The sequence below is a fragment of the Manduca sexta genome, chromosome 16 (genome assembly GCF_014839805.1).
Source record: "Manduca sexta isolate Smith_Timp_Sample1 chromosome 16, JHU_Msex_v1.0, whole genome shotgun sequence".
Taxonomy (NCBI): Eukaryota; Metazoa; Arthropoda; class Insecta; order Lepidoptera; family Sphingidae; genus Manduca; species Manduca sexta.
In genome coordinates this window covers 3,551,806-3,574,860 of record NC_051130.1, presented here as the reverse complement: position 1 = coordinate 3,574,860, position 23,055 = coordinate 3,551,806, and the positions used below count along the sequence as shown (strand labels likewise).

At 35.6% G+C, this 23,055-nt stretch overlaps 5 protein-coding genes across 6 annotated transcripts in view; 2 read left to right on the top strand and 3 right to left on the bottom strand.

The window, feature by feature from the left end:
- LOC115447374 (excitatory amino acid transporter 3) overlaps window positions 1-1,587 on the bottom strand; it is a 30,782-nt gene extending 29,195 nt beyond the window's left edge. Inside the window, exon 1 of the mRNA XM_030174405.2 lies at window positions 1,443-1,587. The gene's annotated coding sequence lies outside the window, so the exon portion shown is untranslated. The remainder of the gene's footprint in view (window positions 1-1,442) is intronic.
- Window positions 1,588-6,083: 4,496 nt separating this feature from the next.
- Window positions 6,084-7,229, top strand: LOC115447378 (STAGA complex 65 subunit gamma-like). The gene has a single exon (XM_030174411.2). The coding sequence runs from the start codon at window positions 6,178-6,180 to the stop codon at window positions 7,159-7,161; it is 984 nt and encodes a 327-aa protein (XP_030030271.1). The 5' UTR covers window positions 6,084-6,177; the 3' UTR covers window positions 7,162-7,229.
- Window positions 7,230-8,621: 1,392 nt separating this feature from the next.
- Window positions 8,622-13,236, bottom strand: LOC115447379 (cyclin-dependent kinases regulatory subunit). Its single transcript, XM_030174412.2, has 3 exons — window positions 12,960-13,236; window positions 11,854-11,981; window positions 8,622-9,874 (listed from the first exon to the last, which is right to left on the bottom strand). Exons 1-3 carry the CDS (start codon window positions 13,016-13,018, stop codon window positions 9,834-9,836), a joined length of 228 nt encoding a protein of 75 aa, XP_030030272.1. The 5' UTR covers window positions 13,019-13,236; the 3' UTR covers window positions 8,622-9,833.
- Window positions 13,237-16,150: 2,914 nt separating this feature from the next.
- LOC115447377 (glutathione S-transferase 1-like) lies at window positions 16,151-18,886 on the top strand. Its single transcript, XM_030174410.2, has 3 exons — window positions 16,151-17,563; window positions 18,193-18,360; window positions 18,705-18,886. The coding sequence occupies exons 1-3, from the start codon at window positions 17,219-17,221 to the stop codon at window positions 18,855-18,857; spliced, it is 666 nt and encodes a 221-aa protein (XP_030030270.2). The 5' UTR covers window positions 16,151-17,218; the 3' UTR covers window positions 18,858-18,886.
- Window positions 18,887-19,393: 507 nt separating this feature from the next.
- Window positions 19,394-22,337, bottom strand: LOC115447376 (putative zinc finger protein 735). Of its 2 annotated transcripts, none has more exons than XM_030174408.2 (5): window positions 22,103-22,337; window positions 21,502-21,848; window positions 21,014-21,131; window positions 20,201-20,358; window positions 19,394-19,717 (listed from the first exon to the last, which is right to left on the bottom strand). In XM_030174408.2, exons 1-5 carry the CDS (start codon window positions 22,214-22,216, stop codon window positions 19,435-19,437), a joined length of 1,020 nt encoding a protein of 339 aa, XP_030030268.2. In that variant the 5' UTR covers window positions 22,217-22,337; the 3' UTR covers window positions 19,394-19,434. The 2 variants fall into 2 exon arrangements, with proteins under 2 accessions (XP_030030268.2, XP_037295095.1); XM_037439198.1 differs by having other exon boundaries at window positions 21,014-21,107.
- Window positions 22,338-23,055: the final 718 nt, after the last annotated feature.

The window sequence follows — 23,055 nt, the reverse complement described above, 5'->3', positions numbered from 1 at the left end:
ACGTACATGTATACGTGCGTGTTTTCTTTCTTTAACTTATCAACTAACAGCGGCTCGGCCCGGTTTTCACGGGAAACGAAACATATATGCCAACATATTTTTTTTGTCATACAAATTATTTAACAACACATAAACTTTCTCTTGAATAAGTATTTGTGTAATCAACCACTGGTGAAATGTGCCTTAAAACCCGTTTGGTAGTTTTGGAGTTTATCGCATTCAGACTTTGGGACTTTGTTTTATAATGTGTAACGATAAGCAAAAAAAATTAATTAAAAATTATTATTATTATTAAAAAAATAATTAAAAATCATTGATTGGGGAAGAAATATACCGTACTTGTTTTTTAATGTCTATCTAATAATATGACGTAGTCCTGTACACATAAAAAGCTATAAAAATATTCCCAATGTCATATAAATATGTATAATTTATTTTACGTTAGTTATGGGTTATGTTGTGTTTAAATAATCACAAAATTAACATCCATAAACAGCCCTGTGGCTGTTTTGAAAGAAGTTTAATTATAACTACAATCTTTACATTACTATTAACTAAAGTCTGATCGTTATTAAATTTAACGACACAACTCAACTACAAAACAAAATTAAGTGAAACAAAAAAGGTTTCTAATTTGTTACGTCTCTTTTGAAATAAAAATACGTACTTAACAGCTGAATTAATAGTTTTTAAATCAAAGTATAGACAGGTAACAAAGACAATATAAATATACTAGCTTTTGCCCGCGACTCCGACTGCGTGAAAAAAATTTCCGGTACAAACATTAGAATTCAGAACCCTGAGATAACCGCGTTTAAACAACAAACCTGTCAGCTTTATATATGAGAATAGATTTATGCTAATTATTCGTATTATCGTTCGTAAATCTCATTTAATAAACATATTAGACGTCGCAATTTAATAACTTAATACAAAAGTATGATTATATGTATTACTTATGAGGAAACTTCTAGAGAGGAAATATAATATGACATAAGTTATAATATTAAATTTATTTTACAATAATAATGTTTTATTGAGCCTGAAATATGATAGGCATACCTGAATTAGAAACAGGCAATTGATTTCAAATGTTTTGTAATATTCCACGAGGATATTTCATTTTTGTAGAGTCCTTTCGTATGTGTAAAGTTATAACTAGGCTTTAAAAGCCGCATCAAAATCCATCCATCGCAACGACAAACAATCTCGGTACTTCGTTTATTTTTTAGATATTAATAAATAAATTACTCAATAAATAAATGTCTCGCTAATAACTAAACAACATAACCAAACAAATCCCGCGCATTTCTTCCGTATCTGCTAATCCGGCATAAATCATGATAAAAGTCAACACCAGCAAACGCTAACAGCGACAATTGACCGGCGTCCTACAAATCAAGTGAGATTCACATTACCAACAAAATAATTGACATACATACCGTGTACTAGAAAAGTAATTTCCACAGAGCACTCAGTGCTTTTTCAATAAACACAGCATCACGGACGTAAATTCGAATGTACGACGCGGGCGACACGCGCGGCTCGCTCGACAGCCGAGAGATGACTGCAGGAGCGGCTGGACGGGCTCCTGTCCTGGGACCTGGGGCTGGCGCGGGGGGAGGGGTCGATTGATCTGCGGGACAGCTTCCGCCGTTTGATGTCCTGAATGAAAGCCGCCCTAGCTCATACGCCCTACGCGCGTAGTACAGGACGTCACAGCGTTTACTCACTCCAAGGGGCCTAGTCTCAATTATCGTTGGATTCTGTCTACATTTGATATCTCTGTTGATCTAATGTTGTATTCCTAGGGATATCGTGAGTCTGGCTAGGAAGGTTTCATCGCGATGTCTATTTTAGAACAATTAAGAAGCATTATGTGACTTTTGTATTCCTGTTTGAAGGACCACTGAAAGTATGTTTCGGTTTGAAGGACCATTGTAATTACTAGGAATTATAAGAGCTAATGTCTCAGGGTGACGAGTACAGCGCAGTGCTGCGCAATGGTTTACATTCGAAAGTACGTGATGTATGTCCTCATGCTTGCCATCAGGCGCGCGGTATCTCCTCTCGTCATTTAATTGTATAAAAATTATATCAATTTAGCTGTTTCATAAATATGTTACAAAATTTAAACGAATCATTTAGTTAGTTTTATGATATTTTATTGCGCCATCGCGACATCGATACAATAACGAAATTGCCACTTTGTTGGGCCCCCTGTTCTATATTTCATGCCCTATATTTGGTTGATGGGCACCTGTACTCCCTGCCTACTCGCCTGGATACCGACTGACACATATCCCGTGTTAGTAACTGTACCCACCTTCAGCCTCTAGAGATTCTTGCACGTTCTCTAGTGGAAATTGCTTCCAGAACTGGAGGCGGTAATTAACGTAGTCTAAATCATGTTGAACACTTATGAGTTCAAAATAAGTTATTTCATTTTAAATCCTGTTTCTGTATGTCAGTAATAGTTAAAGTTTTTGTTTATTCAGTCAGAAATATGACATTTGTGTTGTAGTAAGTCTCTAAGGGAAACTTTTATATATTTATATTTAGATGTCGCTACTTCTGCGGCAAAAAGTGGTGCTAACGGGCACTGTTGCAAGATTGTTTCGACTATGATTTTTTTTATAACTTAATACACTACTTGCAAACCAGTTTTTAGATATTAGAAAGTAGTTGCGAAACACATGTTTTTTTTTTGGTCAAAATCAAAGCCGTCTCTCAGCCCAACGCTAATGAATCAGACTGACTAACCGAGGGCCATTAGTCTACATCAGAAAAATAAATTTACCAAACACCACAATAAATTTTATTTTAGAAAGAAGTTGTAGTTTTCCGCGCTAACCAGTGGTCTCTACGATCAGTATCTCTTTTTCACAATAAACAATAATTTTTCATACCTTACGGTAATCTTATTTAGACTGTCAAACTTTTGCTACGGTTTCGCTACGATTTACCTACGAAATACATTCTACGACGTTAGCGTAAGCTACGTGGGTTGTGAAACATGAGTTCGATTTCATTACAAAAAAATGACTTATTTATGATTGACTGTCTCAATGGTGATGTTTTACTACTATAGCTAAGGTCTCGGGTTCGATCCTCTGGTCGGACAAAGTGATTTTGAAATGAAATGATGAGACCTGCACATCTGAGTTCTCTATAGGAATTTCGAAGGTGTGTGAATTTTACCAATCCGCACTAGGCCAGCGTGGTGGACTAAAGCCTAATCCCTCTCAGTAGAAGAGGAGGCTCGTGCCCAGCAGTGGGACAGTATATAATACAGGCTTGATATTAAGTAAGTAATTAAAGTAACATAAATGCGAAACACCACCAGATTCGATTTCCGCATCGGCAATTTTTGTATATTATTTTATTTCATTTGGGACTGGATTGTGCTCCATACTAGTGAAGATTACATGGGACGGAAAACCCTTTTTATATGAAAATAAATTTAATTAGGTAGTGTTGGAAATTTTAACTACTAATGAATCTACATTATAAAACATAATACTTATTAAAGTAAACAACAACGCAAAAAAGAACAGAAAAGTAGAACATCGGTGTTCTCAATTTAAAATACATTACGTCATAACCTGTCAAAGCCACTACTGGTACTGTTTTTCCGCGTACAAGATTTAACCCTATTGTTTTACGTAATTGGTACTTTGCGACTGCCAGGCGCAGTTAATTAATATCGACTACCCACTTATAGATATTATGGTATTGTTATTTAAAATGTATGTATAATTTCCGGTAACAGTAACACCACTATGTCTTGTTACACTTTTCAAGTTATCTCCCTTAATTTGAAGGGATCTAAGTAAAACATAAATAGGTACACTAGAAATGACCTACGTCGTAGGCGTCCCAATATGTTCCTTTACTCTTAAAGCGAATGATAGTAACTAACATAGCTCACATATAACATCGAAATGTCAGTGGTGTGTGCCATGGGTTTCCTAAACTGAATCATAAATATCGCGATCATAAGGCCATGAAAGCGGCGATAGCCTAGTTTTGTGTGGAACGGACTGCCGAGACGAATGCCCGCAGGTTCAATTCATATGGGCACCCACCTATAACTTTTCTTAAATTATGTTTGTATTTTTTGTGAATTATTGCTTGCTTTAACGGTAAATAAAAACATCGTGAGGAAACCTGCATACCTAAGGAGTCCTCTATAAGAATTTTAAAGGTGTGTGAAGTCTACCAACTAGCACTAGGCCAGCGTAGTGGACTAACCCTAAATCACTCTCAGTAATAGAGGAGGCCCATGCCCAGCAGTGGGACAGTATATAATTCAGGGCTGATATTATTATTTATTCATTCATTCAAATCCTATATCTCCTAGATAGGGCAGAGGGCATCCACAGTGACTTTCCATCCCGCACACTCTTGAGCTGCCTGCTTGATATTATAACGCCATGAAAATACTTTTCCATACCACTGAAGGATTTTACACAGCAGCCTTGTACTGGATAATATTACATGGTGTGGATCCTATTAATAATAATTACCACTAATTATTGACCTTAACCGCCATGTACACACATAATAGGGACATCCGAGTTATTTCATTATATTCAATGTCGTATCTAGTTGAACATTAATTAACTAGGTTCCTGAAATGTTGACTTTTGAAAACATTATACCCGATAATAATATCCATAGCAGGTTTTATTAAAATACGAGCAAACGTTGATTAGGGATGGGGTGGTGCCAACAAAACAATAATATTCTATAATATGTGCAGGTCGGATTGTCATTACTATCGCATTATTCTAGAATCTAGACCATTAATTACGTTTTAGACGTAAGTAGGTCAATAATTATTTACCCTTTTAAAAGTTCTCTCGTATGTGAGAGTCCGCCTGGGTTGATACCACGGCAATGTCTATCTCTGTTGCGTTCCGGTTTGAAGAACATCGTTGTCTGTAACTACTGGACATAATAAGACTTAACATCTCATGTCTCAGGATGGCAAGCGCAGTGGAATACCAAACAATAAGTACTTTGTAATTCAAGGTGTTGGACGGTGTTTCTACTGTTTATGTGCGTACTTGTTTACCATGAACGGTGAACGGCAAGCGCGTCTCGTCATTCAAAGCAATAAAAAAAATAAAAAATGTTGTGACCCGAGCCACTATAACTGAGAAATCTTTATGGGCCGTATTAAAAATGTTGAGTTCGGATGCTCTTGACTTAAGAGTCTAGAAAAAAAGATGAAAAAGATGCATGGCCAAGACATACTTAGGTACATTCGAAATACTTAATAGTTTAATAATTTCTTAGTATTCGAAACTATTGAAAACACCAGTACACAAGAGTATGGTTTGATGTTCCAATGTCAAATCAAACCTAATATCCAATTAAAATTCCATAAATAGCCAATTTTGCTAACTTAACACTAAATTTGTGGTTTTGATTACTCTTATTGGCGGAGAAATATTGTTTTGGTGGCTCGTGGGTTTTTTAGTAGTAAATACACAACAGTTATTAGAAAAAATGCGTAAATCTATTCAAACATTATATACACTTTAATTTACAATATAGCTATTGCCGGTTAAATAATAGAATGAGGTGGTGAAAAATAAAGAATTGTGCCGCGACCTAACAAAAAATTTCCAAATTATATAAGCCCCATAAAGGATTAGTTTGATCACACAGTCATTTATTTCGGGTTCGGCAAAAAAAAATTGGCAATACCGTCAAGTAGGAATGTCATTGTTTACAAAAAACTCGATTATTAAATCGATGCAAATCGAAATTTTATAAAACAATTTAGAAAAATCGACTCCGAATATAAAAACAGTTATGGAAAACAAATAGCGTATAGTAATAATTGATCTTTTATCAGTCTTTAACTAATAAATCAAAACCTTAACATGCTCAAAAAGAGGCGACTGCGCCTTTTTCTATGGCATTACTAAAAACCGAAAATAATTTTATTCTACACACTTATCAAAACAGATAATATCGAATATCAATTTATAGGGAGAACTATCGATTCAGAAAGGTTCATTACTATAAATCGATTTTAAATGCTTTTGCTTGCTGTCACTTGTCAGCAACTAGACTTGTCAGTGACAATTGGTGCCAATTGATAAATCGTGTTGTTGTTTTTGTATTTAGGCTTGATCTGTCCTGCAAAAGCGAAATATTAAAATGACTACGCGACAACTTTGGGGTGAAATGGAAGATGAAGGAACCGACGAGACGTTGCTGCAAAACGTAAATTTCAACCCAATCATCGAACTAGGCATGCAAAACATACCCGAGATCCCCATCACAGTAAAGTCTTCGCCGATAGATCTACCAACTCCAAACCTAATCACACATACAATACAACTTCATGCGTATTTGAGACAATTATCTGCCATTCTTGAACAAGGAGAAAACGCTGTATTTGAAAACTCTCGGTTGGAGTCAATGAATTTACCGCCGTTACCGCCACAACCCGATTTAAAAATCGAACATAAAACCATACCGCCAATCAACTTTCTTGAAAAAGAGTACTGCGACTTTTCTTTAGGCAAAGGCTCAGTAATTTTGCCTTTTACTCCAGAAAGCCATAGAAGGGCATTACGGCAGTGCGCTGCTATAGCAATGGGTCATGTTGGGATATCCAGCTGCTCTAATACAGCTTTAAATGCTGTTGCCGATTCCCTCGACCATTATATGACAAATATGTGTAAATTGATGAGAACAGTGGTAGATAAAGAAGCCAGTGGTCTAAAATCAGGATTCCCTGATGTCATATCAAAAATATTTGCAGAATTAAATGTGGGTAATTTGCACGAATTTTATGAAACAAGAGTTGTTAGATACCATGCAAAGATTAAAAAGAAATGTGAGAATGTAAAATCTCAGTGTGAGGCTCTGGCTATGAGGGACATAGCTCCACAGTTAAAACTTGAAGAAGTACCAGAGTTACACTTCCCAGCAGCACTTGATGGTGCATTTACACCTTCATTAGAGCCCGGATTCCAGATGTTGCACAGTTTGGAGCAAGAACAGCTACAAGGTTTGGAATTATTAGATGCAGTATCTACTGAAGACATAAAACTAGAACCAATGGAATTCTCCCAGCCAGAGACAACCAAAATACCTTCACTATCACCGAGTGCTAAGAAAAAAAGAAAACAATAATTTTGTGTAGCTCCCTTTTTGGAAATTATTAATTTATAAAATAAATATTTTTTCTTATAAAGCTACAATACTGTTATTAATTTGCTATTGGAACTTTTAACTGGCCATTTCACTTCCCACAAAATATTAGATTTTACCTTCCTGCAAACTACAGAGTTAAAATACACTCCTGACAAACTACATAGCTATTAATATTTTTAATATACTAACACCCATATTGATAATAATTATTGCGTAGGTAAGAATGGAGCAATGCTGTAAAAAGTAGTATGTCCCTTAGTACCTACTTTCAGAATGATGGCCTTCAAACAGTTAAATATGACACCTTAATATTGAGATACTTCACTTTGATTGGCAGTCAGATAAACATAGCCAAAGAAAACTATGGAATTGCCAACACTATGTCTTTGCATACACCACCATACCATACCATTTGTGAATAAATGTAGGTATTACTGAAAGTTCTAGCTTTGACCTAAAACCAATAGAGCCTATTACTGATACCAAAAAAGAGATTTTAACAAAAAAATCCTTTGAATAATTACATTCATGAGAATACTACCATCTGCATGAAGATCAGCAGAATCCTAGCTCACTTACATCCACCTGCCAATAGGCTTTTCACACATAGTAAATAAATTGTCTTCAAAACCTATGCCAATTTTATATATAGGCATTTCCTTAGAATAAAAATGGCTTTTATAATGTGTTGATCATGTTTCCCAGTTTTTACTCATAAAAGGCCAGTTTTTTAATGATTAGAGGGAAATGTTTTCCCCCTTTATATTACAACTAGCTATTTCATAATTTTTGTGGTAATAATTTTCTGCTATATCTAACTTTGAGAAACCCTTTTCCCATATTACCAAGATTCTGTTTCATAAGATGCTATCCACCAGTTAATAAAGAAAGTTAATTCAGAATACACCTTTTTGTTTACCATATATTTGAGAACTCGACTTTACTTAGTCGACCTATACGATATTCGACGATTGGGGTTTATTAAGGTGGTAGCTCAAGGTCCATTTTCATACATTTTGTTTCGGCTTTAATCTGGGTAACTAAACAAGTATTGGCAAGTAAAGAATTTAAATTCACGTCTAGTTAGTGATTAGTTCTCGCAGTTGAAAGAAAAATTTAAAAATAATTAATAATCATGGATATTTCGGCCTTTAAAATTTAATATGACGAAATTTTAAAGGCAGAAATATCCATGATTATTAATTATTTTTACATTTTTCTTTCAACTGCGAGAACTAATCACTAACTAGACGTGAATTTAAATTCTTTACTTGCCAATACTTGTTTAGTTACCCAGATTAAAGCCGAAACAAAATGTATGAAAATGGACCTTGAGCTACCACCTTAAGGCATTGTGAAGCAGGACCTCATTCCCATAAGGTATGGTATCATGGGTTCCTGCAAGTAAAGACTAGTAACATATAAAAAGAAACAATATAACATAGCACCAAATAATTTATTTGTGTTCAATTCAATAAGACACTGGATAGAAAAAATGCTGCCAATGTGCTGATTACACATACTGACGATTCTTACTTTACTATATACAACATGCAAATATAAATGAATGTCAAATTGTCACACAAAATGGTGGTCAAACTCTTAACACTGTACATGCCAAAACAGGACAAACCAACACACTGGAAATCGTTAGATTACAGCAAATTTGTATTTATCACAATATATCACAAGTAAAATGATTTTTGGAAGTAATATTGTTGATTGTAAAAAAAAAAATATTGATGTAATTAACTACTAAAAATATGGAATGAAAATTAATTGCCCATAATGTATTGTATAGTCAAGACTGCTCATTTATTTTCAGAAATTCATTACTATGACCTGCATATTAAATGACATTATCACTATATTAATATGAATTATATCTCACTCTCAATTACTTTTTGATAAACTTATATGACAAGGTAAACAAAATGTTATATTTTCCATTACTCATTTGTCTTAAAAGAAACTTAGACATTAATTCAAATAAAAACTGCACAATATTTTACTGGCTAATTGTTACAAGGTTGTATGTCATATATTTTGCAGAAATTTTAAATTTACTTATATATCACAATTAGACAAAAATTTCAATAATCCCAAAAGACAAATAAAGGAGAAAACATGAATATTGTTTTTTTTTTATTTTTACAAATATGGAATTTTGAAATTTTACTTTGCCAAGATAAATATAAATTAACATAGAACCTTGTAATACAGAGCCAGCAATTTGTTTATAACTGTTCTTACTTAAACATGATACAATATCAATATGATAAACACATAAAAATAACATTTTCAGGTGGGTTACGTCAATATATTTTGTACTAAATCATAATTTATTATAAGCCCAAATGTTCAGGCTTCATTATCCATGACAGTGAGAAATAGAATTTTCAAGTATGTCATGATAAAATAAACTGAAAAGTCTAAATAATATCATAAGGTAGTTAATGTTGGTAACTCAATACATTGAAAAAAAATGATTTGAACCTAACATTTCATGGTTGACAAAAATTACTGATGGACAAGAACTATTATATCTTGACGGAGATTTGGAACAAGTTATGGGCAGAATCTTATACTAAACTTAGAGAAAACTATACATTTATATCTAATGAGAACTTAGCATTGTATCCACTTCATTTCTACTTGGTCTTCTTTCGCCGGAACAGCAAGATATGGGGCTCTGAAATTTACAATTGAATTACCAATTATTATGAATTGTGTTAGTTAATAATATTGATTTTAGGGAAAAGTGATACAACTGGATAATGGCAAAATCACTGATAAACAGTGGAAGCCATCATATTATCTATACTATTATATAAAGCTGAAGAGTTTGTTTGTTTGTTTGTTTGTTTGTTTGAACGCGCTAATCTCAGGAACTACCAGTCCAAACTGAAAAATTATTTTTGCGTTGGATAGCTCTTTGTTCGTGGATTGCTATAGGCTATATATCATCACGCTATACCCAATAGGAGCGGAGCAGTAATGGCTAATCTCAGGAACTACCGGTCCAAACTGAAAAAATATTTTTGCGTTGGATAGCTCTTTGTTCGTGGATTGCTATAGGCTATATATCATCACGCTATACCCAATAGGAGCGGAGCAGTAATGGCTGATCTCAGGAACTACCGGTCCAAACTGAAAAATTCTTTTTGCGTTGGATAGCCCTTTGTTCGTGGAGTGCTATAGGCTATATATCATCACGCTATACCCAATAGGAGCGGAGCAGTAATGGCTAATCTCAGGAACTACCGATTCGAACTGAAAAATTCTTTTTGCGTTGGATAGCTCTTTGTTCGTGGATTGCTATAGGCTATATATCATCACGCTATACCCAATAGGAGCGGAGCAGTAATGGCTGATCTCAGGAACTACCGATTCGAACTGAAAAATTCTTTTTGTGTTGAATAGCCCTTTGTTTGTGGAGTGCTCTAAGTTATATATCATCGCGCTATGACCAATAGGAGCGGAGCAGTAATGGCTAATCTCAGGAACTACCAGTTTGAACTGAAAAATTAGTTTTGTGTTAGATAGCCCTTTATTTGTGGGGTGCTATAGGCTGTATATCATCACGCTATGACCAATAGGAGCGGAGCAGTAATGAAATATGTTGCAAATACGGGGACAATTTATTAGTTTTGAGAGCTACCGTCGCGTGCGCTGCGTAAACGGTTAAAGTTATGCAACAATGATGTATGACGAGATTGTTCCTCTTAAAAAGTTCTATAAAAATATATTATAAAACAAAGTCCCCCGCTGCATCCGTCTGCCTGAACGTCTTAAACTCAAAAACTACCCAACGTATTAAGATGAAATTTGGTATGGAGACAGTTTGAAACCCTGGGAAGAACATAGGCTCCCGGAAAACTACTACTTTTATAATGGAAAACTTTAGCCTGAAAAACTTTACAACGCGGGCGGAGCCGCGAGCAAAAGCTAGTGTAAAATAAAGAAGAAGTGATATACATATTTTATTTTTGCTTGTGGTTCCTACATGTAACATATTTTCCAGAATAAAAGTCCCATGCACTTTCCAAAATAAAACTAATTTACGAAATATTTACCACATCTTGCATAAAAGCTAATAAGACTGGAACTTATTTGAAATAAAAAGCTGAAATATAAACACCCACCAATATTGGAATATTTTGCTATTTAAACTACAATTAAAATAGAAAAGTTACACATGATATTGCCTGAAAATATCAGCATAAACCCACAATAGTTCATTTATAATTTAAGTAGTTTTCAAATTGCAATATCCAGAACATTCTATATAGTTTTTATACTCATTTCATAAAATTTTCTTTTTTCAATAAGATTTAAAGTCAATGATTATCCTTGTATATGATAAAACAAAATCCCCTGCATTGCCTGTTGTGTGGTTGAATGTGATCTTTGATGAAATTTGTTACGAATATAGATTAAGATCCTGGGAATGATTATAGGCATTTCAGGATTTTTATCATACAATAATATGAAGAGCGACTTTCATCCAAGAAAATTTTTAAATGGGGCCCAGCCACAACCCAAAGCAACTTGATTAGTAAAACATTGCAATATTTGCTATTAGTAAGACATGATGAGATCTGATAAATAGTGGCCATCTGCTCTAGTACTGAGAGGATCTAGTTCTTATAACTTATTTATTTCACTCACCAGGTTGATGCATCATGTAGTGTACCCATCCCTGGCTCTGCTGGACACCGATGCTGCGCCACTCCTGCTCCGACATTAGGTGGTTCTTGGGCACGAGCTTCACCATCTCTTTAGGCAGGACAACATGTCTATAAGCAAAACATCAGAATAAGTAACAAACTTTTAAATTTCATATCATGCTTCGGAAAGGAAAATTTGGGTATAAATATATACCTACCAAATATTATTTTTGTGTTGTAACAGTGAATGAAATGTGTTTTATTTACATATGTATTTTTTACATAATTTTTTGTGAATCAATGTATTCATAAATACAGTAATTACTGCAGATGCACCATTATCAATAATCATCCCCAATCTATAGTCAAGGGAAGAAAATATTATTATAGTGATTATACCATACTTCACCATACACCACATATTGATTGCATTTGCTTGCCAGGAATAAACTCAAATTACATATTATGAGCCTCTTTTGTTAGGTCTCCTGCACCATTACAGGTTAGGTTTTAAGAGTATAATAAAAATACGGCATTTTTAGGCTTGAAATGGAAACATTGATTGAAACTTAATCAGAGTTTTTACTAACCATGTAAACATATTTTTTATGGCATTTTTTTTGGAACAATGAAGGGAGACCAGGGTATATTGGGTAATTCAGGCCCAAGATCTTTTAATGGTTACCAGGTGATATAACTACATAAATAGACCACATGTTTTTATGAAGATATATCAAAAATTATTGTTTGTTTATTTACTTATGATGACTTTTGATACGTTAATAGTATTAATTTAAGCAAGAAATCTAAAGGCAATTAAAGGCCAGATTGAAAACGAATTATTAAACTTTGTAATAAGAATGGTTAGAGACTATTGAATACAATAAACACCATTTCCCTGGGCAGACGAAATAACAATGAAATATTAAAACGGATACATTATTTTAGCTTATTACCGCTCTGTTTAAATAAATTCGAGAAAGTAAGCGTAGATTCTAGAAATAATGTACTACCTACTTTAGTACGGCAGTGGGACACCCTTCATATAAGTACTTACTGTAAATCAAATAGAAAGCAAAACAAATATCAATTTTCTGTAATAACAACCTGTACTCGTGTTCCTCATCGTAGTATTTCTCAGAATAGTAGATTTCTCTCGCAGACATGGTGACTTGCACCGAATTTCACAACTCACAATATTAATATTAGCTTAAACTGCGCGTTAGACTTCCTTCGTATTTATAATACTTTAATAATGGATAATTTCTTTTAACAAAGTTCACACGATCACTTTTTCTTAATATTCGATAAGAAAACTTTCAAACAGACACGACAAAGAAAACGTCGATTAACGTATTTTCAAAATTCGAAAACCTTGGTCTTGCCAGTTGTTACCAAAAATAATTATTGCCCCATGCAATTAATATAACCGGTATTTATCGATGTTGAGACGCATGATGATTTTTTGTCGATTTTTTTCAATAAAATAGCAATTCGTTATATTCGACGAAATGGTTACTACCTCCTTCAAAAATAATTTTAATTATTCCTATTGTATGCTTTTATACTCTAAAGAATTACCTATTAAGATCGTTTTTTCGATCTTTGAACAGGTTTCAAACCTGTTAAAAATTTTGTATATTTATTCGCAAAAACACCACTGAAAAAATCACAAGAAGGCAAATCTGGAAATATCCCTTCAAATTAAAAAATAATTTTCCAAATCAGTTTAATATGTATCTGAGTTCTGATTAAAACTTGATTAAAAAGACATTAAAAAATACACGTCGAATTGGGAACCTCCTTCTTTATTTTTCATACTCGTGGTTTTAAAAAAAGGTAGAAGATTCGCCTAGGTGCATATATACAAAATGTGGATTTACAACTAAACTAATAACCCGTGCATGGTGGCACATTCATCGCGGCCCTGGACACACAGTAGTGTTTATAGGTATAGGCAATGACGTTTTACAAATAGACGCGTCATACACTAACAAAATTACACATAAAAACAGCGCATTATGTACTATAGTCACAACCCTAGCGGCTCGCATTGATACGGCCCGAGTGCGTCGAGTGTGTCCGAAATCGAATGAGTCCGGGCGTCGACCAATGATTACATTGGCGTTGACTGCCCCGTCGCCATGACAGTCGAATAAAATGCATTTATCAGTAAAAAAATAAGTTTAGGTTATAGCTTAAGGTCCATTTTCATACATTTTGTTTCACCTTTAATCTGGGTAACTAAACAAGTATTGACAAGTAAAGAATTTAAATTCACGTCTAGTTAGTGATTCGTTCTCGCAGTTGAAAGAAAAACGTAAAAATAATTAACATGCATGGATATTTCGGCCTTTTAAATTTCGTCATATTAAATTTTAAAGGCCGAAATATCCATGCACTACTTGTTTAGTTACCCAGATTAAAGGTGAAACAAAATGTATGAAAATGGACCTTAAGCTATAACCTTAAGGCGATACCTCAAGGTCCATTTTCATACATTTTGTTTCGGCTTTAATCTGGGTAACTAAAAGAATTTAAATTCACGTCTAGTTAGTGATTAGTTCTCGCAGTTGAAGAAAAATGTAAAAATAATTAATAATCATGGATATTTCGGCCTTTAAAATTTAATATGACGAAATTTTAAAGGCAGAAATATCCATGATTATTAATTATTTTTACATTTTTCTTCAACTGCGAGAACTAATCACTAACTAGACGTGAATTTAAATTCTTTACTTGCCAATACTTGTTTAGTTACCCAGATTAAAGCCGAAACAAAATGTATGAAAATGGACCTTGAGGTATCGCCTTAAATAGTGTATACTTATTACTAACGTAGGAAATGAAACGTTTTTTTCATTCACAGTTGGAGTATAATTTGTAGTACATCATCTAAAAACACAGGAAGGCGTATTAAATACAAAAATATAAAAGTTGGTAAGCCGGCTAGCGGCGACAGTGGTTGGAGGTTGACTACAAAGAGAATATAATCACCACGTTTTAGTTGACTAAGTGAATGTCGGGCAATTACCTTACTTTCGTCTTGCCAGTATTGAGCTGAGACAACGTATCTATGTAATAAAAACATCTTAGGGTATAGGTACCTCATTGTGGCCAATTCACATCGAGGCCTAAAGGGCCCCCGCGAATATTTCCCCTCCTTCTCCCTTCTGCCCATCCTGAGAGTGTCCCATTCCTTGCCTCACACTTCCTTCGCCTAGACATTTCTCCGAGTCCCTGTATTCGCCAAGCCGAGGAATTCCAGTATTCTATTCGCAGGTTTCCCTCGCTGTAGACTGGAACGTCCCTTACAAAAGCACCCTGACTTACACTTTTAATAAGCTATAAGTATGATTTTATTTCTTAACTTTATGGCATCAGTATGTCGTAGGCGGTAACAATTTTGCCGCTGACGGTCTATCACGAGTAATCAAGTTAATCATACTTTATATACCTATATAACTATCAGAAGAATAAATTGGGAATTACAAAAGCTGCAGAAATGTAATAATCAATTCAAAATAATTCCAAGGGGCAATTTCGAGATTGTCTTATCTTGGGAATATTTACAAAAATTCCCAAATCACCCTTAATTGCATGAATTGAACGTATCGCTGATTCACTTTGTACTGATTACCTATACCTATAATCGTAAGTCAGCTCGGAATCCCAACTAGGTATCAATCGTTTAACTAAAGTAAATACATTTAATAAGTATTTTTGGTCCAGCGATGTGAAATCAACCATCATGCTTATATAGAAAACTTAACTGTATCTATCTGTATTCTGGATGCCACTGTAATTGCAATCTCATTGAGGCAATTCTTGTGCGCTCGGTATCCTCACCGAATGCACGCCCATGCATGTCTACATTTGTCACGGACCTAGACACACAGAGAGTGTGTCTATACCCCCATGGTTGTAAGTTCACATGGGGGGTCTGATAGGGACTCGTTGAATATTTCCCCTCCTCTTCACTCCGCCCATCCTATTACTTCCTCTTCCTTCCCCTTCTTTCCCCCCCTATTTCTTCTCTTCCTCTCTTCCTCCAGGGCTCTACAGTCGTTAAGCCGGGGGGTTCGAAGTATCCCGTTCGCTCGTCCCCCCGGTGTGGACTGTGGGGTCTGTAACTAAAAAAAATAAATCTTTGCGGTTACTGGTACATGCGATTAAAGTTAGAGAGATTTCTAACGATTTTATTTTAGAATTCTTAAAATTGCCGCCCGGGGTGGGGCGCGTTCCACACCTGGCGGCTCAACTACGCTACTCCATTGACTACGAAATACTTCGCGACGGAAAACCTTGAAAACGTAAACACAGTGAAACGTAAATGAGTAGATACAACGTTCAAACTACAATCAAAATTACATTTCAAACAAAACATAAGCTGCTATTTCTTAGATAATACTTATGTATTGGTAAATATTCAAAAACAACAATTTAAATGAAAGCAATAATGATCTAAGTGAATGCAACAGACGAACCTGGAATTTAGCAATCCTTTTCTTTCGAAAGAAAAAACACCTTAGGCTACCGCCACTGGGGGATGAATGGAACGGTTATATGGATTTCACCGGTCTTGCGGCCCAGTGTTGACATTCAGGAGTATTTAGATTGGCATACCAATCAAAACCCGCGTTGGCTGTCTTCGGCGCATACGAGACGGCCCCGGGATATCATTGCACTAAGATAGCTTCGCGGGATAGTCCCTGCGCGATACCGCATAGCGGTCTCTGATCCCTCTCTGTACAGGGAGATTAAGACGTCCCCGAAACTGACGCTTTCAGCGTTAACAACAGCGGAAGACCTACCAATCGCATTATGTCCTTCTCGGAGTTGCTTGGACCAGGCGAGCGAGCAGTTCCCATTACTCGCTCCGTGATTGATCCCTCTAAGCACCTTTTAGTCGCCTCTTATGACAAGCAGGGAGGACCGTGGCGGAATTTTCTAGATGTCTCCAGACCACAGGGCACGTATTTAGCAATCCTAGGTATTGATTAATCAGCATTTTTCCAGTATAATATAGTCAATGGGGTACCTACTAATCCTAATAAATGAATTAAAAAGTATTTACTTTCTCAAGTAGGTAATCTTTTGCATTATATTAATGGTCTGGATGAATAATTATTGATATCATACACATTATCCACGAATTCACAGGAAGTGTGCAGTCATCTGAACTAGTAAATTTAAAGTTATTCAGTGGTGACTGTGCTTTTTTGTTTCTATTATTTATCTAAAGTATCGCTGCATATATAAAGTGACACAAATGTGAACATGAACTACAAATTATTTGTTACGTGTAGGCATAAGGTTTGAAACAGAAGCTTACAGTTTATTTTTGTACTTTTCACTTTGATACAATGAGTTCCTTAAAACTATACTACAATACGGGCAGCGCGCCTTCCCGTGCAGCGTTTATGGTAGCTAAAGCAGTCGGTGTACCCTTCGAAGTTATAGTAGTGGATCTATTTAACAAAGAACACTTGAAAGAAAGTTACACAAAGAAGAATCCTCAACATTGCGTGCCTACACTGGAAGATAATGACTTTATCTTGTGGGAAAGTCGAGCAATAACAAGTTATCTAGCAGACAAATACGCGAAAAACGATCAACTTTACCCAAAAGATTTGAATCGCCGAGCTGTTGTTAATCAAAGACTGTTCTTTGATAGTACAATGTTGTATCCCAATACTAAGAATATTTATGTAAGTATAATCATTATAATTATTAATTAATCTATATGTCTAATCAAAAAAGCGGCGATAGCCTAGTTAGTTGTGGAACGGACTGCCGAGACGAATGTCCGCAGGTTCAAAATCCAAGGGCACCTCTGACATTTCTAAAATTATGTGTGTATTCTTTGTGAATTATCGCTTGCTTTAACGGTGAAGGAAAACATCGTGAGGAAACCTGCACACCTGTGAGAAGTTCTCTATAGAAATTTCGAAGGTGTGTGAAGTCTACCATCCGGCACTAGGCCAGCGTGGTGGACTAAGGCCTAATCCTTCTCAGTGGTAGAGGAGGCCCGTGCCCAACAGTGGGACGGTATATTATACAGGAACAGAGCTAATATTACACAAAGAAGGAGAGCAAAAAATATAAAATTTCAACAAAAAATTAAACCGCCTGCAAAAACCACCAAGACCTAAAAAATAATTTACCATAGCAGGTTGCGTATATACTGGTTCCCAATTTTCAAGTCGGTGACTAATTAAGTAAATAAGTTTTAAGAACTTTCACCAATTTTTTAACCCCTCATCGATGCCATGGTACGCCTATGGATACCTTGTCATCTACGATATTCTTGGTTAAAGGATTTTTTTTGTTTTTGCAGTACCCGGTAGCGTTCCATGGTGCAACGGAAATAAGTGAATTAGCAAAGAAAGAATTAAAATTTGCATTAGATCTTTTGGAACACTTTTTACGAGAGACTAAATGGGCCGCTGGTGACAACGCGACTATTGCAGACATTTCGCTTTATGCAACCATTTCTAATGCGTTGGTAAGAAAACATAATATTTCACTTCACGTTAATAGGCAGTGGCTCCTTCTCTTTTTTTATCGACTTCGCTCTGACGAACTAAAGGACATATTTAGTTCAAATTATACGGTTCTTTCAAATCTGTGCAGTAACTAATAATAAATTAAAACTTGTGTTTTTAGATAATCATAAAAAAAAATGACCACTTAAAATAATTTCAGTAATAATTATAATCTAGTATGTAAATTTGAATCCTGTACAATATTGTATACAACAACTCATTGCTGAGTCCCGCTTGCCCACTACGACTTGGAAGACCTCATATATAAGCATTTCCATTATTAAAACGCAATTTTGTGTTACAGGCAATTGGCTTGGATATTTCCGACTACCCAAATATACAAAGATGGGTGCAGCAATGCAGTACCTTGCCTGGAGCTGATGAAAATGCGTCAGGAGCTCAACTGTTCGGTGGACATGTCAAGAAAATAATGCAAGAAAAAAATATTAAATTATAATTTATAATAAAGTTTATTTTACAACAGTAGATATCTCTAAGTAATAAACACTTCAATTTTTTTATCAGTCAACCATGCCGAAGATTATTATGTCGAATAAATCATATCAAAATCCCAGAATATATAAAATACTAGAAGGAATAGGTAAGTAAGTATACTATTTAAAATACCCAATAATTATTAGGTCAGTTCATAGACAAAACCTGATCTGTACTTACCGGTACACAACCAGCTGTAAAGTAAATATGGCAGGAAACGGTATAATAAAGCGGACATGTAAAAGATCTACAAAAAATAATAGGTCGATCCAACTTGTGAGATAAGAAACTCTATATAAATGTGCGTTTCGATTGATTGTGATTGGGCGCGAGACAAACGTATGAGTCACGTGTTCGTCCCTTGACCAATCACAATCAAATAACATTGACATTAGAGTCGTATTTGGTATCACATTCTACGCACATATTGGGTGGAAGTATTCCTCGTGGGTGTCAATTCATTTTCTACCTCGTTGGTGAGATTATGAAAAAAAAACATACAAAAGCAGTCTTTATTTACACTTCTATCTACTAAGGCACTACTCCTCCGCAGCTTTCACATGCAACTTTTTATGTTTCTCCAAATCTTCTTTCTCATCAAACATAGAAGAACACTTTTCGCAGCGGAATCTCTTTTTAACTTTATGTAAATGTAGTATATGTCTTTTTAAATGTGAGGCACGAGATAAGCGGACACCACAATGACAGCAGACGTGAGGTTTCTCTCCGGAGTGTGTTAGAACATGTTGTTTGAGCTCACTGCGAGTGACAAATGCACGGCCACACGCTTCGCAGTCAAAGTTTTTCTCGCCTGTGTGACGTCTGGAACAAGACTTGCATATTTAATCCCTGCACGGTAATTTTTGGCTTACTAGCCGTGCTATCCGATAAAAAACTAAATTGGCTGGATAAGTATGACTTAGAGTATACAACAATCGCTCCAACTTACTAAAAATTTTAAACTTGACTTCAAAATAGCTAAATTTCCCTCCAAAATACCGCGTAAGTCACTACTTGGTGCCCACCGTTAGGAAGGTCCGTCCTAGGTATAAACTCACCCTATGTCAGATTCGCGAAAATTATAAATAGCTGCAGTGACAGGATTGACATACATATGGACTCTCTTGCCAAACTATTCAAGTGATGTAGGATTGTATACCGGATGTCATGTAATATTATAGATGTTTTGTTACGTTAAGCTTTAAACTTGTATATGATGTGCCAACTTTACTATAATTATTACACTTACCCAACACATTAGAATTGGTTTTTATATTTAAATCTAAAAAAATGCAAGATACACACCTAACATGATATTGCAAATGTCCAACAGTTCGGAAGCTCCGTGGACACAACACGCAGTGGTACGGCATTTGCCCCGTGTGCTTGCGTCTGTGTGCTGCCAACCCCGCCGTCTGCGCGAACGACTCGCCACATACCGTGCACAGATGGGGTTTCTCACCCTGAAACCAGTGATGGTTCGATGTCGTCAAACAACTTGACCCAGTAAGCCGGGAGAAGGCGGGGCCTAAGTGCAGTGCGTGAGGCAGTTGCGAAAAATCCATATAACCAGATTGCAACTGGCTTTCCTTTTTTAGTATGTTCTGTTGTATGTGGACTGCTTTTAAATAAAAAGCCGAAAATTGGGAACCTTTGCTTTAGCCTATAATCTATATGTTAAAGCAGAGGTTCCCAATTTTTTTTTCACATAGACCTATTAAAATTTTGCTGGATCCAGCGGACTTTTTTTTCTTTGGGTTGCTCAGAGAAAATTCATCATAACTACCGCCCAGCTATCGCGGGGGATATGATCGGGTCACAATACATCTTTCGACCCCTTATTAATATTATCTGCCTACATTGATACGTAAAGTCAAGCCAACATTTTAGTACTATACTATCAGATAAATTTTCGTGGACCCCCACTTAGGAATTATTGACCCCCTATTTTTTTGTCACACCAAAGTAGACCCCATCAATTCTCCTGTGAACCCTTGGGGTACACCTGGACTTTAGGAATCAGTGTGTAAAGGATGTGGGTCGTCAGATAGGGTTACGTGATCCAGCTTTTTCTGAGTTTACTTCTATCGTACAAACATCTTTAGGAAATTTACTTACAGTGTGTACCCTTAAATGGACCTTTAAGTTTTGTGCGAGCGAAAACTTTTTATTGCAGTGCGAACATACGAATGGTCTCTCCCCTGTGTGCGTTCTGAGATGAGTTTTAAGACGAAACCTAAAATATATTAGATTATCAATTTCCAGCATAATATTGTAGAAATTAGGCAGGAAAAAAGAATTAAAAAAGATGTATATGTATAATCTTAATAAAGGGTAGAATGCACCGCAATTCTCACCGGTGAGGACAATGAAGACCCTCACCTAGATAAACCAGCCTTTCACTAGTTAACTAAGCAAGCTTTTTTTACATCAATTGTCTATTGAATCTTTTGTTATTTTTTCCAAGTCTCTTGTATACAAAGTAAGATTAGTTATATAAAGTTATAAGCGTACATCACCATTAAAGTGGGAAGAATTGTATAAATATTTGGTATATTATCTCTTCGTTTTGATTACCTTTCAAGCATCCAATATATCTTTCTCACCTGGAAGACATCACCTTCCCACAAGTAGAACACTGTTGTTTCTGTCCTTTTTTATTTTGAATTTTAAGTTTTTGGTCTCCTTCAAACTGCATTATATTTTCATTCTGAATTGCACTTACATTTTCATCTAATATTAAACATTTTTCAGTTTCACTTTTCGGAGATAGGGAGTTAGACACATGTTTTGTATTTACTTGTGCAGAGGTTTTATTTATTTCTTCTTCATCTTTTTGTAACCGTAGTTCAGAATCAGACCGTTCACATAACTGTATGAATTCAATACAATTATCTAACTTTTGAATGCATTTAATGCATATTGTGTTAGGCAAACCATCATTTGGTGATATCTGTAAACAAATTGGCAATTAAATCATAAGAACATTGATAAGACAAAAACGCAACTCATATTTAATTGACATATTTACAAATTACGATTCACGTGCAAGAGGTGATTATAATTTTAACAGACTATTTACAATCGCTATGGACACAGAATTTATCCGCTGCGTTTATAATTGAATATTCTAAGTCTTAGAATCAGTAGTTTTCATTACAGAGGAGTCGATTTACATGTAAAGATGCGAAATTCTCTAATACTTACATAAATTTTAGCCATTGTCATTATTGTTGTAGAAATCATTGTAGAGCCCCGTTTATTAAATATACTTGATAATAAATCCTGTCCTAGACATATTCTGCATATATTTGTAAACATTTTAGTTACTTTTTGGAACAATTTGTAATTGGAGTTTGGACGGTATTGTTTTTATTTTTTTTGACAACTGTCATTGACTGTCACCATTTTTTATTAATTATTCATAGCATGGATACATATCCTTCAGCCATGACAAATGCCTTTTTTGTCCGGTGTTGCCAGATGATTAGCGGTCTCAAACGCCGAAAATTCGTTACGAAATAACCTAAAGTCGCCCAACCGTGTAAAATGGCGAGAAGCAAAGAAAAGGTGCAGGATTTTTATTTATCGATGTGAAGAGTGATGTCTGCGGGCACTTCAGGGCAGTGCGAAGTTTTGGGCGCCCGGCCCACTTAGTTTAATGTAGGTGTGGGCCATAAGGGACCCCAAAGTTCGAAGGCCCCGTATCATTGATGCGGCTCATACGGCGGTAGTTACGCCCCTGGAGCCTTTCGAGATAGCCTAAATGAGGACGGGTCCTCGTTCGTAATAGCCTAAATGGCGACCTGTGGCAAAGGGAAAAAAAGGTCGTCGAATTCAATGGAAAGCCTGCACTGCATGAGGCCCTCGAAGGCGCGACTTATTTTAGGGTGGGCAAAGAGGTTTCTAGAATAGGTGCCACTCACTGCACCCTCTACCTACTTCCATGGGTAGGGTAATCAGGCATATGCGCTTGATTACACTAATTTATGTATCTATAGCTAAACCTAGAACTTAATGCCAAGCAAACGGCCGACAATAAAATCTAAGAAAAATCAATTTCTGCAATGTTCACGGCAAAACATATTGACTGACTCCACATTGAAATGGGATTAAGACAGGTAGAACTTAGAAGAAGAATAATATAATAAGCTTTGTTT